The 14,338-nt window shown below is 41.9% G+C and overlaps 1 protein-coding gene across 5 annotated transcripts in view; it reads right to left on the bottom strand.

The window, feature by feature from the left end:
- Window positions 1-3,342: 3,342 nt before the first annotated feature.
- The window catches only part of mib2 (MIB E3 ubiquitin protein ligase 2), a 37,064-nt gene continuing 26,068 nt past the window's right edge, over window positions 3,343-14,338 (bottom strand). For 4 of the 5 annotated variants that reach the window (XM_043233296.1, XM_043233298.1, XM_043233297.1 and 1 more), the window contains exons 12-19: window positions 13,763-13,919; window positions 12,925-13,079; window positions 9,276-9,402; window positions 8,532-8,756; window positions 7,813-7,991; window positions 7,531-7,715; window positions 7,155-7,220; window positions 3,343-6,666 (exon numbers count right to left, since the gene is read on the bottom strand). In XM_043233296.1, coding sequence (XP_043089231.1) covers window positions 6,422-6,666; window positions 7,155-7,220; window positions 7,531-7,715; window positions 7,813-7,991; window positions 8,532-8,756; window positions 9,276-9,402; window positions 12,925-13,079; window positions 13,763-13,919 — 1,339 coding nt within the window. In that variant the 3' untranslated portion in view covers window positions 3,343-6,421. The remainder of the gene's footprint in view (window positions 6,667-7,154; window positions 7,221-7,530; window positions 7,716-7,812; window positions 7,992-8,531; window positions 8,757-9,275; window positions 9,403-12,924; window positions 13,080-13,762; window positions 13,920-14,338) is intronic. The other variant, XM_043233295.1, reaches the window with a different exon arrangement.

Below are 14,338 nucleotides of genomic sequence, written 5' to 3'. Positions count from 1 at the left end.
AAGTCACTCAGAAAATAACTTACATGAAAAAAATCTGACATTTTCTGTGTATCTTTTTTATTCTTTCTTAAAAAAAAAAAAAAAAAACAAGCTGTTAGTCTCATAGACAGCAAAAGATGAATTCAACAGAATATAACCCAAAATTATGATCAATGTTTTAACACGAGCAAGTCCCTAAAAAAAGTTAAAGGATCCAGCTCCTGAACCTTTTAATCAATCAATCAATCAATCATTTTTATTTATATAGAGCTTTTAACAACACAGGTTGCATCAAAGCACTGTACAGTATAATGACAGGGATGTATAATGACGAGAGTGACCAATTTGTTATTAAATGCAGAGACGGTCTCTGTAGTCAATTCAACGTTAAATCACTAGAAGTTAAGTGTCCCCAACCAAGCAAGCCAGAGGCGACAGCGGCAAGGAAACAAAACCCCATCCATAAAGAATGGAGAAAAAAAAACCTTGGGAGAAACCAGACTCAGTTGGGGTCAGTTCTCCTCTGACCGGACGCCCAGCACTTAACCTCCAGTTCAATTTTAAACGCAGCTGTGTCAGATAGTGTAAATGACTTAGTGTGTGTGTGTGTGTGTGTGTGTGTGCATCAGGATCTGGTGATTGGTCCACAGAGCTCATCTAGGTGTTCTGGTCTCTGATGAACATAATCTCTGGGTGCTGATCCACCATCTAGTCTGGATACAAACTGTGAAAACAGATTAATAAAGAAACAGGACTAATATTAGCGTAGATGCCATACTTTTTACGATGTCACAAGTACATCGTATTTTAGGAGTAGTATTCCCGGTTCCAGCAAATCTAAGTAATGCAGCCTAAAAATCCTTTAAAGGATTTGAATAATAAAAGGTGTGTTGGTGTGTTATGTGTAGGCTAAGTTAAAAAGATGTGTCTTTAATCTAGATTTAAACTGGCAGAGTGTGTCTGCCTCCTGAACAGAGTTAGGGAGATTGTTCCAGAGTTTAGGTGATAGATATGAAAAGGATCTGCCGCCCGCAGTTGATTTTGATATTCTAGGTATTATCAAATGGCCAGAGTTTTGAGAACGCAGCGGACGAGCAGGACTATAATGTGATAAGAGCTTGTTTAAGTATTGAGGAGCTAAACCATTCAGGTCTTTATAGGTAATTAATAAGATTTTAAAATCTATCTGATGTTTGATAGGGAGCCAGTGCAGTGTTGACAGAACCGGGCTAATGTGATCATACTTCCTAGTTCTAGTAAGGACTAGTAAGCTGCTGTGTTTTGGACTAGCTGAAGTTTGTTTATCAAGCGTGCAGAACAACCACCCAATAAAGCATTACAATAATCTCACCTTGAGGTCATAAACGCATGAATTAATATTTCTGCATTAGAGGTTGAAAGCATAGGTCGTAATTTAGATATATTTTTAAGATGGAAAAACGCAGTTTTACAGATGCTAGAAACATGATATTCAAAGGAAAGATTGCGGTCAAACAGCACACTTAGGTTCCTAAGTGATGATGAAGAATTAACAGAGCAGCCATCAAGTGATAGGCTGTGTTCTAGATTATTATATGTGAGGTTTTTAGGTCCAATTATTAGCACCTCTGTTTTTTCAGAATTTAGCATTAAGAAGTTACTCATCATCCAGCTTTTTATATCGACTATGCATTCTGTTAGATTCTCAATTTGTTGTGTATCACCAGGCTGCGCTGAAATATAGAGCTGAGTATCATCAGCATAGCAGTGAAAGCTAACACCATGTCTCCTGATAATATCTCCCAGAGGTAACATGTAAAGGTTGAAAAGTAACGGTCCTAGCACTGAGCCTTGAGGAACTCCATATTTCACTTTTGATCGATATGATACCTCCTCATTTAATGCCACAAACTGATAGCGGTCAGATAGATATGATTTGAACCATGCTAAGGCGCTTCCTCTAATGCCAACATAGTTTTCTAGTCTAAAGCTTTTAATCTTCTGGTTACAGATTCCGATTAGTTAAATACAGCACCACTTTGCAGAACAATACATTATTCATCTAAACTGATCTTTTGCAGAAATCCTCAAGCAAAGACCCCTCTGAAGCCTGCCCTCTCTCCGTTCTCACTCGTTCTTCTCTTCAGCGCGGACCCGGTCCCGGTCCCGGTCCATGAGCGGCATCAAACGTCTATTAAAACCTTTCTGACGTCTGCTCGTCATGTCCGTGCGTTAATCCGTCTCTTTCAGTTGGGAGGTGTCTATCGCAAACCATAACCCCTAAATTTTATGAAATTTCTCTCAACATAATTTCTGCATATTTTGCATTGTTGGTTTTTAAAGTGCTCCTATTACATATTCTTGAAAACGATCTTTCATGTAGTGTCTAACACACCTCTTTAGTGAACGAAAACCTGTAAAGTGTTCAGTCTGAAAGCGCACAGTGTATGAAGTTCATGGATCTCATTCACTATTAATTGCGTACATTTGTCGTATTTATATGCACACGCGCTTGTTCTCAACTTCTTCTGCACGAGGTTAGTCATTTGCATAATACACGCCCAAACCAACTCCATATATGGACTTTTTTTTTTTTTACCTTAAATGTATAGCAACCTGTTTTCAGGAACTCCCAAAACCAAAATGTCAGCCTTTCACAACCCATAATGGGGGCACTTTAAAAGTACCTTTTTAATTCTTAAAAAAATTAATTAATTAATGTGGCTCCTCTCTCATAGCTACAGGGCGGGAGCAGATAAATCACATCATTCTGACCTAAAAAATCTGTAACTTCAAGAAACATCATTACCGAGCACCTTTTTTGGAGGAGTTATTCCATAACATGTAGTTTTTATATGTACTGTATAACACACATAATGAATGTAGTAAAATATAAAATTTTTTTTTAAATTGTATTAAATGAATCACATCCCTTCTAAATAAATGATTATAACTGTTTTGGTAAGAGGACAAATATCCTAAAACTTTCAGAAAATACAATGTGAGAATTAACTGCAAAATTACTTGAAATTATTACATTTACATGCACATTTTTTTGGGAAAAAGTGTTTCCAACACTGGGTATGTACCAGTGACTCCTTTTGGTCATCAAGAAAATATTTTATTCACATGCCTTTACAAATAGGCAATAGGGAAATATACCAAGGCAGCTGGAAAAAAAGACAAGTGGCTGACATTTGTTAATTTAAATAAAGCTCAAATAAATAGTTTGCCACCACTTACTTGGAAAAAAAGTATAATTTGTGTGTGTGTGTGTGTGTGTGTGTGTGTGTGTGCTCACTGCTGACTGGTTCAGTTTACAGTTGTGATCCAGGCAAAATCTGAATTATATGTACACTGCACAAAAATAATAAAAAAATCTTATTTTAGCCATCCAGGTATGTATTTATTATTAATTAGTTATGAATTAGTAAACAGATTAAAAACTGACATGGCCGTGTATCTTGATGCGTTTAAAGACACTGTCAAACATAAACCTGAAGCAGCGTTCATCAAGCAGGCCTCCAGGTGAGCGCGCCGAGCTGAATTCTGGGACGCTTTTCATATCAATACTGAAACAACATTCACCTTCAGTTTTATTCACTGGTAAGATCCAGAGATCCTGCCACTACAGCACCCAAAAACGAAACCATAAATATATGCTTAGAAAACAGTTCAATATTTACTGCAAAATAGTTTTTACAGAGTAAAACTTGAAAAAAAAAAAAAAAAAAAAAAAAAAAAAAAGTGACAAAAACAATAAATACAGGAAATGGACAGTAAGGCCAACATCCGAACTCCACATAATGAACTGTATAAACAATTTGTAACTTTTTTTTTTTTTGCTTAAATAATTTGAAATACACTTTCGTCGAAGTAAAACTCGGCAAACCATCTCCGTAGTTCATTACCATGTGTTTGCCCTCACCTGCTGACAACTCACATATATTTTTACTTTTGAATGATGATTATGTACAGCACAAACAATATTATTAAAACCGTCTAAACGAACTGACGCGAAGGAATTCTGGATTGTCCGTGTTCTACGTGAACGACACCATCAAATAACAGCAAAAACATTGGGAGTGAAGTCTGAATCTCTCTCGAAATCACCGTTTCTGATGTTAAACTGGAAAAAAGGGGCCAGTTTTGATGGTACTTTTATGGCACTTTTTGCCATATACACCATATTTCAACGTCAGAATACTTAGAATAACTAACACAAACAGGAATGATGTACAAAACAGCAAGTGCAGTGAACGAAGAGTAATGTTGAGCAGAACCGATGACTCATGGGCAGTGTCTTGTGAGCTGTTAGCAGATAAGCTAATAAAACTAGACAACACACGTCCTTCTATGCTAACGAGCCACAGCTCGTCTTTCACATGAAACCACTGTTCTCTTCATCCGAAAAGCAAAAGAACTACACAAACGTTCAGTTTCAACAAATTAGAAAACGTCCAGCCCTGTAACGAGGGCCATAAGCTAAATCAAAACATTACAAAGGCTTCATAGGGACACGGCGCTCTTGTACGCATGTGTGTTTTCTCTCTCTCACACACGCGAGCGCTGACGAATTTTGGCACTAATACCGCCATCGCATTTCTCACAGGCCGCACAACTCTGCAGCGGCTGGCGTGCAGCGAGACATTCAGATCGACAGCTTTGTGTTGGCTTTCCCAAAAGAGGGAGCTAGAAAAAGAGCCCATCACGGAACGACACGTAAAGAAAGTCGGTGAATGCACACAGTAAAGCCCTTCTGGAACAAAAACACTCGAGGGACACTTCATGAGGAACATGAACTGATGCTGAAGCACTCACGGGCCCAGTTCACGTCGGATATGGAGAACATTGAAATTATTATTATTATTATTATTTCAACTAACAATGATAAAATACACCCAACAGCCACACATGTTTCACATCGTGATAGCAGGTGAACTTCGTTACAGAACAGTTCTCTCAAAATTGATGGTTCTCTTAATTACTTTCCAGGCTCCTGCTGTTATTATTATTATTTTCAGCATCAAGTATTTCATTTCATCAAGCATTTTTAAATGCTTACGCCACCACCATACAATTTTGAAGATGGTTCTTTTTGTTGTTTTTTTGGAGATGGACAGACATTGGCGTACGGGAAAGAGTTACTGTATATGCCGACTCTTCCCTAAATTCTACTTCGTGTTCCACACACACACACACACACACACACACACACACACACACACACGGGTTTTGGGTGACATGGGGGTAAGTATTTTTGTAAATTCTACAGGCTCTATAGGCGCAATCACCTACGACCTTGAAGAGTTCCCAATTCATTACTTTTAAAAACAAGTGACGTCGATCTCAGAATACATTTAGGCAAAGCATTACTAATAAACACTCGTCATGCAATGCCAGTGGATAAGGTTGCACGTTTAGTAAAGTTTACAGAGGGAGGTTTCTTGCATTTTGAGTTGAACGGACTTGCATAAACCTGAGGATGAACTAAAGATCTCCTAGTATTAGGAAGCATTCAGCACCTTTGCTGCCACAAATTAATCTACTGTTACGCTATTAAGGGTCTTTCAGTCGGACCCTTGCACAGACACGGAGCCATTATCACACACGGGTAGAAATTACAGGTCGTCTGCACTTATAACACTACAAATGGTTTCCGTGACACAATATATGACGTAGATAATATGCTCACCAGCATGCATTATGTATATCTCTTGCTCGTGGGAAGCTTCAGAAAGTTCTAGCTCTGCGAGAGTTACGGTACAGGCATCTGTACGGCGTCACCCTCAGACAAACGACGGCAAATAACGCGAACGGCATTCTCGGGGACGCTGGGACGCGACCGACGGTACATCAGATTTGGCTTAGAATGAAGTTAGTGTTTGAAGCAGCAAGCCCTGGATCGCCTTTTACGGCGGGATCTGGTGGAAACAAACCAGGTCATATTTCACCCCAAAACCACACGAACAAAAAAACAAGAAACGGGAATGAACGATCTCGGTTCAGTGTTCCTATTGGCCTAAATGAGAGCTAGATTAAAACAAACGCTGGACTACTGCGATGCACAAATCTAATCATTTTATGCATCTGCTTTGTCTCGCACAACATGATTTCTCGCTGTGGGTTTTAGTGTGAAATATGGCCCGACGGGTTTGGTGAGATGCTTTTTGCGCGGGGCTGATGTGGCACGCTTCAGCTCACGTTGCATGCTGGGTATGCTTTACGGTTCGCTATAATCTAGCTCTTCAGCGGCACGAAGTGCGCAAACTCCTCTTCACTCGCTAATACTGTAGGTGCGGATGTTTGGCCGGCCGTCGGAGCAGATGTCCACATGCTACTCAGGACTTCACCGATCCGAAACGCAGTCACTGGTTGGCCGCCCGCCGCTCGCGGTCCTGCTTCATGGCTGAATGATGAGGCTCAGGACAGGACAGAGTACAAAGCACAGACGGGAGAGCGGTCAGACGAAGAGCTGGATCCTCTCGCGGATGGTCTGCCGGCAGATGGGGCAGGTCTTGAGCGCGGCGCTGCAGTCCATGCAGGAGGCATGGCCGCACTGGAACACCAGCTTGATGTGGTTGTCGATGCAGATGGGGCAGGTGATGCGCTCCTCCATCTGCCGGTAGCGTGACTGCAGCTGCTCCAGCAGGTTGTGCTTCTCCGAGTTCTCCGAGCTGGGGCTGCACTCCACCTCCGTCTGGTCTGCTTTCCAGAAACAGAGAGGCTCAATTGCCATTCAGTAAAACACAACACAGCGTGGGAGTGAGCGTTAGCTTGAGGAAAGATCTAACACCTAAAATCACCCTATTACAGACTTTTGAAATGCAGGAAAACATCCTGCAAAGGTTTGAATCTGAAAGTGCACCCTGTATAAAATGATCGTCTCTCGAAAGAGTTGACTCAAAAGTATCCCAAACTTGACACCAACATGAAACAATAGTATATCGTTTTTTAACCTTAAACCGCATGAACACATTGCATTACACCAAATACACAAAAATAATGTTCTTTTTAGCAACATCCTAACGACCCCTTCAAAAAGGATCTATCAAACGCTATTAACTGTATTTCGTTGTGAAGTGTTTGTCTGTAAAGCAGGTCATGGAACGCCGCAGCTGTTTCTTCTCAGAACGAACCAAAATCAAAAACGTTCACAGTAAGAAATATTGTCATTGTTCAGTAAAGATTCTTACCTTGTCTAATTTTCTTTGTTATCGTGACCTGGCACCGGATGCATTTCTTCATTCTGTGAGCACATTCTGAGCAGAGACACACAGGGCTGAGTTTCTACATGCAGTTATCTCAAAAAGTGAGAATATAAAGTGAAACCTTCATGTACATTTGAAATCGGTTGAAATCGATCGGTTCGATTATCAGAGTGACTTTGCGCGGCTGGTCAGTGAACAACGGTTGTGCGTAGAGAACGTTGGTCGACGTGAAAGTGATGGGCATTTTCCCGCTCATTACAGATTACAGTGCGGCCTTAGTTCTCAGGAGGACATCACGTGTATTTGTGAAGCTACGTTCTGATCGAACAACATCAATAAATGTGAGGATCGGCAAGCTCACCCTCGCAGGCGACGCTGTGTTGACACGGAGAGAACAGCACCAGCAGGGCCAGCTCGGAGCAGATGAGGCACTCGCTGGGGCCCGTCACGCTGGGCATGGCCAGGTTGGTCATGGTGTTGGGTGTAGTGTGTACTCGTCTGAGGCTGCTGCTGCTGGTGCCCGTGCCACACGTGACCGCTTGAAGCCTGAACACACACACACACACACACACACACGTCAAGATCCGTTCATTCTTCGATCGCTCGTTTAGCGAGCGCCACAAACGGTGCACCCGAGACGCACCTGTGTTTTTCTGCGAAGCTCCTGATGAGTGTTTGCACGCTGCTGTCTGTAACCAGGTCCAGTGGGCTTTTACCTTTATGGTTGGCATAACTGATATCGGCCCCTTCCTGTGCCAAGAAGCAAGCGATAGCGGCTCCTACGTTCAGCTCGGTGTTTCCCATCAGCCCTGAGCTACACAACTACACACAGAGAATAAAGGAATAAACACCACGGATGACCTCTCTCTTAACTGTACCGCACAGAACGCATATACACATTTTTACATGGAATACACAGATAAAATACTACATTTACCAAAATGCTTAGCATACAGCGCACTGCATGGAATAGTGTGTCCAATAATGCAGTGTAGACCGGCATTTTAGGAGTGACAAAATGACAGACATGGTATAGGAACATCCCTAAACATAACGGGATGTTTTTTCAATGAGCTTGTTTAAGTCTCTTGGTGGATCTCAGAGAACCACGGTTAGTTAACTATTGTGGGCTTCTATTGTCTTCTGTTTAAGATCCACCTATCTGACCCACAGAGAGCTCTTGGCTGACCAATATATACACAGAGAGGCCCTGAAAGCAAGGGGTCAGTCACCTGCAAAGATAAAGTCTGGTAACGTTACACGAAGGTGCTAAATAGGTATAGTATAAATGCATTTATTAATACGCATACGTAATTAAACCCGGCAACCTGCATAGTAATGAAAATGCAAAGCCGGTCTTACCCTGCCGTAGAGCAGCGCTCCTTCACCCTCGCCGCTGCTCATGACGGAGGCCAGCTGCTGGCGGCTGAGAGCCGTGTGCATGGCCGTGTCTCCATCCTCGTCCTCTGCGTTGACGTCCGCGCCCTCCGTCACCAGCAGGGCCACCAGAGCCACGTGACCCTGAGTCACGGCCAGCTGCAGCGGCGTCTGATTGCGGTTGTTGCGGATGTTGATGTCGCAGCGCCCCTTAAAGCCAAAGAGGGCAGGATTAGGTCATGTTACAGATACGCTGCCATCGAAGGGTGAAAAAACACTGAACGGAGCTTCAATTACGGCATGAAAAATTCGGTTTGAATCCGTGGCTAACATTCTGAAACACAGGAAAACACATCGCCTTAAACTACTTCCTGGGACTACATTCAGGGGTTTTATTGTGTGTGTGTGTAACGTTTAATATAATAAAGACATATAAACCCACCAGCCAACAGATGGCAGCAAACTCAGTTCAACAAATATTGTATATACTATGAATATAACACAAAGTGCAAAATTGAGGATATAAATGAATGATAATAAAAAGTGTGCTACTATATATATATATATACTGAGAGTTTATTGGGAAAAAGCACTAGGGGGTTAAAAACAGAAACATCTTGTTATTCTTAACAGATTCTAAACAATTCTGTAATTTGCTGTACACTCTCCTCTTCGACATCCACTGTGTGTGTGTGTGTGTGTGTGTGTGTCCATGTTAATCTCTCACACCTCTTTGAGGAGGATCTCAGCTACATCCCGGTGGTTGTTCAAGGAGGCCAGATGCAGAGCAGAGAAACCATCCTCTTTCTTAACGTCAGCCAGCTGTCGCGCTCGAGCCAAGATCATCTCCGTCGCTCTGGAGGAACACAAACAAACACAGCTCCGTATGAGAAACCGGACTCGGTCGGTACTTGGATTTCAGAGGAGAAACAGAGCACACAGAGGCAGGAGAAGCATGAAACTAGAACGGTTACACAGGAACTCCAGCTAGGGACAACAGTTAAACGTCATTATACAAGACTGACCAGTCACCTTCCAGCGCTCCAGAAAAAGAGCTCGTCCTGTGAGCGCTCCTGAGGGAGATTAGCCGTGTTTTGAAGTGTGTGCAACGGTTTAAGCTGATGCTAAACAGGATTCAGCAGCTCTGCATTAGAGCGGATTACACCTCCAACCTGTGTGTGTGTGTGTGTGTGAGAGAGGAAGTGCATCTGCTCCCAGCTGTGAGTCAATCTAATTGGCTGCCGTGTCACCAATCTGCTCGCAGAACTGACCTTGATTCCTAACAAAACACACATTCAACATGACAATGACACTCACATCAGCAGCGCTGGGAATTCAGAACTTCACACGAATGGTTTTGAGGCATTCTGTCAGTGCAAGCAGTTAGCAGTCTCAACCAAACAATGCGTAAACACTTGTCCCGGTGTTAATATGAATGATCCATATTGGTTGTTCTACACTTATTGTGATTAATGTTTTGCATTTCAGAGTTGGATCTTATGAGCTGGTCCTTTTCAAAAACGGTGGTCCAACACGGGTCGCTCACCAACTCAATGAACTCACTTTTAGCTCAAAACGGTATACTCGAGATAAATCAGTTTAATAACTATATATTTATATATATATATATATATATGCCACATTATTCTGGAAATGCGCAGGTGTGTTCATGGGAGATGCGACCACAATAACAAGTCTTACTGTTGACATCCTAGAGCTCACAACACACACGTTTATCTAATGCCATCTAATCTAATCAAGGCATGATCAAAGGCTTAAAATAGGTTCACTGGAAAGACCTTAAACTAGTTTAAAGCTACTGGTCTGAAGCCAGGTCCACACCACATCTGTGTCAGTCTCTATAGAAAACACAAACACAACAGAAGGACAGAAACAAACTTAACTACATACCAAGAACCTCAATCGAAAGCAGACCCTGACACCCAGATGTTTTAGAAAGCATCAATCAGACATCACTCTTAGCTTTCCAGGCCATGTCCAAAGATGGGCTCTTTTCCAGTTTTCCAGGTTTTCTGTCCTCAAAGTACATCGGAGTAAATCCTTACATCCTCCACAGAAGAGTGGTTCTCAATATTGTCTCAAGTCTCATGTTTGTGCCACGTCCTGTTTAGTTCTTTATTTCTTCTTCAGCGATACGAGGCTAACTTTTTTAGTCTCATACCATTGCAAATGAGCTTACCTCTTAAACATACCTTTTATTATTGATTTTAGTGCACCACAGAAGAGAAACATTTCACAGCACAATGGATATTGACTGACCTACGAGGAGTAACTGATAATCCTGGCAGAGAAAGCTATTTCCACAAGATGTGTGTGTGTGTGTGTGTGTGTGTGTTTGCCTCTCTTTCCACTTGAATCAAGTTTACAGTCACTCCAGCTCTGCTCAAGTGTAGAGTGAAATATGGCTTTGCAGGACAAATATAACCACACTGCAAACAATAAGCACTCCAATCACTGAGCAGATGCCATGGATATGCCGTGAGTATTGTAACTGAAGCTAGTATTTGCAGACAGCAGTCCAAGACAATTACCATCAATCAGGTGCTCTTTTGGTGCTAGCTGTTTGAGCTAAATGAGCACAGAAAACACAAAGCAGCAGCGATTATTATAAAGTTCTGCAATGTGATCCCAAGTGCAAACATACTCTATACATAACATACGCAGTACACGCATATACAACTTTTATTTTGAAGAGTGAGCTGAGTTTTCCACTGGCAAGCAGCTTCTCTGATTAGCGGCCGTCTCTCCTCAGGATTACGGTAGAGGAGATCTTTACCTGGAATTCAGCTATTCCAATCGCCCTTGTCCCTTGAACGGATTGTCTTTGTTTGTCTCCGGTCAGCGTCTCAGAGAACTAATATTTCTTACTGTTAAAAGTGAAATGATAAAGCGATAAAAGGGAGTGCATGAAACGTTACGCTAAGATCAAATAAGAGCTCCTTAAAAAACAGGCGCTGTGGGACTCCAGAGTAAATATCAAGTGCCAGACCCAATGAATGAGTGCAGCGTCTTCTGTCGCTCTGGGGCATGGGTCACGTGACAACTGTCAGAACAAGACCAGAGGGATTCAGACTACATTCATACAATCATTATCACCACAATCATCAACCGCACAAGAGCCAATAATACGTGGAGTAGTGCACAAGTACAGGTGCTTTTGCTGGTGTGGATCACAACCTTCTCTGCGATGAATTAACGCTGGGTCTGTTTAGTTCATGTTTTATTTAACACCATGTCTGCGTCTTTCATGGTGGAAACAAAGAATAAAAGTATGTTTAGCTCAATAATAGTAACAGTTCAGCTGATGGAGCTCAAACTAGGGCTGAAGGATCTGTAACACCTTCTTTTGGCATTCACATTGCTCAGATCAATTTTTTTCTACTTTAAAAAAAGGTATATATATTTTGGAACCCAAGTCCACCAGAACGTTAAATAATAATATTGTAATAAGACTATTATTATTGAGCAGCTGAGATTGCGTTTCTCTGAGCCGATAAATATAGTAGAAGTGAATGCTACTGGTTTTGTGCTCCAGGGTCACAAAGGATCAGTTTACACTGTAAATAAATCATTACGGTCCAGCCCCGTCCAGTAACGGTGTTTTTAATTCAGATTTACCTCCAACCCCGAACTGAAAGCTGACATGTTGTGTGTAAATCATGAGCAGTGTGTCTCCAGGAGTGTGTGTGAGGCTCTTTGAGTTCACCGTGTCACCATCATGAAAGAATCTGGGTCACGTTCTCGTGACACCAGAGGAAATGTGCATCATCTACCATGCGGCTGAGATCAAGCCGTGGACCTCCACAGGAAGTGATGACACGTGCCACACGTTTGACTCCAGCTCATCCAGCTGAGATTGTAGAGCATCAAACGCATGGGATGTCAGATAATGAGCTGAACCCAAAGCATAACACGAGTCTCATAGCTTTCAGTTGATGCTAGCCCTGTAAAAAACTGTAAACATGCCACATTAAAACCCATTCATTGAATAACCGTAAGTTTCCCAACTATATTCTGTGAAAAAAGTTACAGTTAAAAATGAGATATTTTAAGTGATTCAGCTTATTTGTATCTCATTCCATCATTTAATATTTTCAGACATTTAGTTTTAAATGCTTTAATTCCAGTCCACTTGCGAGTAAACTCTAAGGTCAGGGTCTAAAGTCACAACGGTTCAGTTGACGACGAAACATTCAGCAACATCATGATCATCACAATCGTTTTCCCTTGCCTGACAAAACATGAAATAGCGATTTAGGCTGAAATGATGACAGGCGGACTGACGGGTGACTCTTTGAAGAAGCAGTCAAATATACAGCTCAGTGTGGTGTGAGAAGTATCAGTTAATAAGACTCACAGTTTGTTGCCCTTCAGAGCGGCGTGGTGCAGCAGGTTGAAGCCGCGGTTGTTCTGCTGCGTGAAATCGATGTTGGGCACCACAGTCAGAATCTCAATGATGCTCCTGAAGTCTTTGGCGATGGCGTCATGTAAGGGTGTATCTCCATATGAGTCCTGAAAACACACAGTTACTGCTGTTGGTGAACGCTGCTCAATCTCGTTCTCACACAAACCAGACATTTGGTTTTGTGGTTCGGGGTCACATATTCTAATTTTACAAAAACGGTTCATTAGAGATACAAACATTCTCTCTCTTTTCTTTTCTAAAGTCCTTCTTTTCTTGGCTGTGTCCACTTGATGTGCATCACATGGACAGAGGCGGACTTGGAAGAGATGGAAACTGGTCTAGGTGCCAGCTTTCGACCTTCAGTAGCCCCTCAAGTCCAAAGCTTTTTCAGATCAGGAGAAACATGCAAACGCTGCACTTGTACATTTACTGAAAACACGTTTAGACGGGTTATGAGTTTAGCGTGTGCGGCGTGATAATACATGATTCAATACACTATTAACAGAGAAGCATCCTTAATGTAGCAGGTGTCATTAAATGTAAAATGCGACGTAGAAAATGAAATATAAATACAATGAAAACATAGCCACAAAAAAATCAACCAGCCGTGAATTTTAGATGAATCTGCCTGTAGGTTATAATTAACACTGAAAATGTCTAACTAAGTTTGGACTTTTTAAGTCATAAAATGCCACTGCATTTTTCATATTAACATAAAAACACAATCCCCCGTTAACAGCTATACCAAGCGCACTACATCAATTAAACTCCAATCAGATGGCTGTCTAACCTGCAGGTTGACGTCCGCCGAGTGCTCCGTCAACACTCTCACCACGTCCGTGAAGCCCTTATTGACAGCGATGTGCAGCGCCGTACACATGGAGTTATTCAGCAGGTTCACGCTGGCTCCTTTACTGAGCAGCAAGCGTGCGATTTCTGCCTGATTCCTGCACGCACACAGCGGGAAACACATTAGATGAGGAAAACACTGCCTACAATACAGAAACGTCTTGTACTACAAGCATTGCGAGTTACCTAATCAGGTTAACAGTAAAGTCTTCGTGGCAGTGTTTCATTTTGTTCAGCTTCGACCAATTTCGGTGCATCCCTTATATATTTATGCATTTTATCCCATTTTATTAACCAGTGTCTTTACTGCCGACCTTTGATGACCCAATTCCACCATTCCATAAAGCAAAAATTACAGATGTGTGTTACAACAGCTCACGATAATATTTTCCACCATAGTTTCCATTAACAAAATTAACTCTAGTGCAAAAACACAGGTTTCCCTGCCTCTAATGTATGCCGATGCACACGTAGCTTTTTCTTCTTCTTATAATCATCACTGATAAAACTTTCCAGG

The sequence above is a fragment of the Puntigrus tetrazona genome, unplaced genomic scaffold (assembly GCF_018831695.1).
Source record: "Puntigrus tetrazona isolate hp1 unplaced genomic scaffold, ASM1883169v1 S000000776, whole genome shotgun sequence".
Classification (NCBI taxonomy): Eukaryota; Metazoa; Chordata; class Actinopteri; order Cypriniformes; family Cyprinidae; genus Puntigrus; species Puntigrus tetrazona.
The sequence above is the reverse complement of the archived record's forward strand: the minus strand, read 5'-3'. Positions and strand labels throughout refer to the sequence as shown.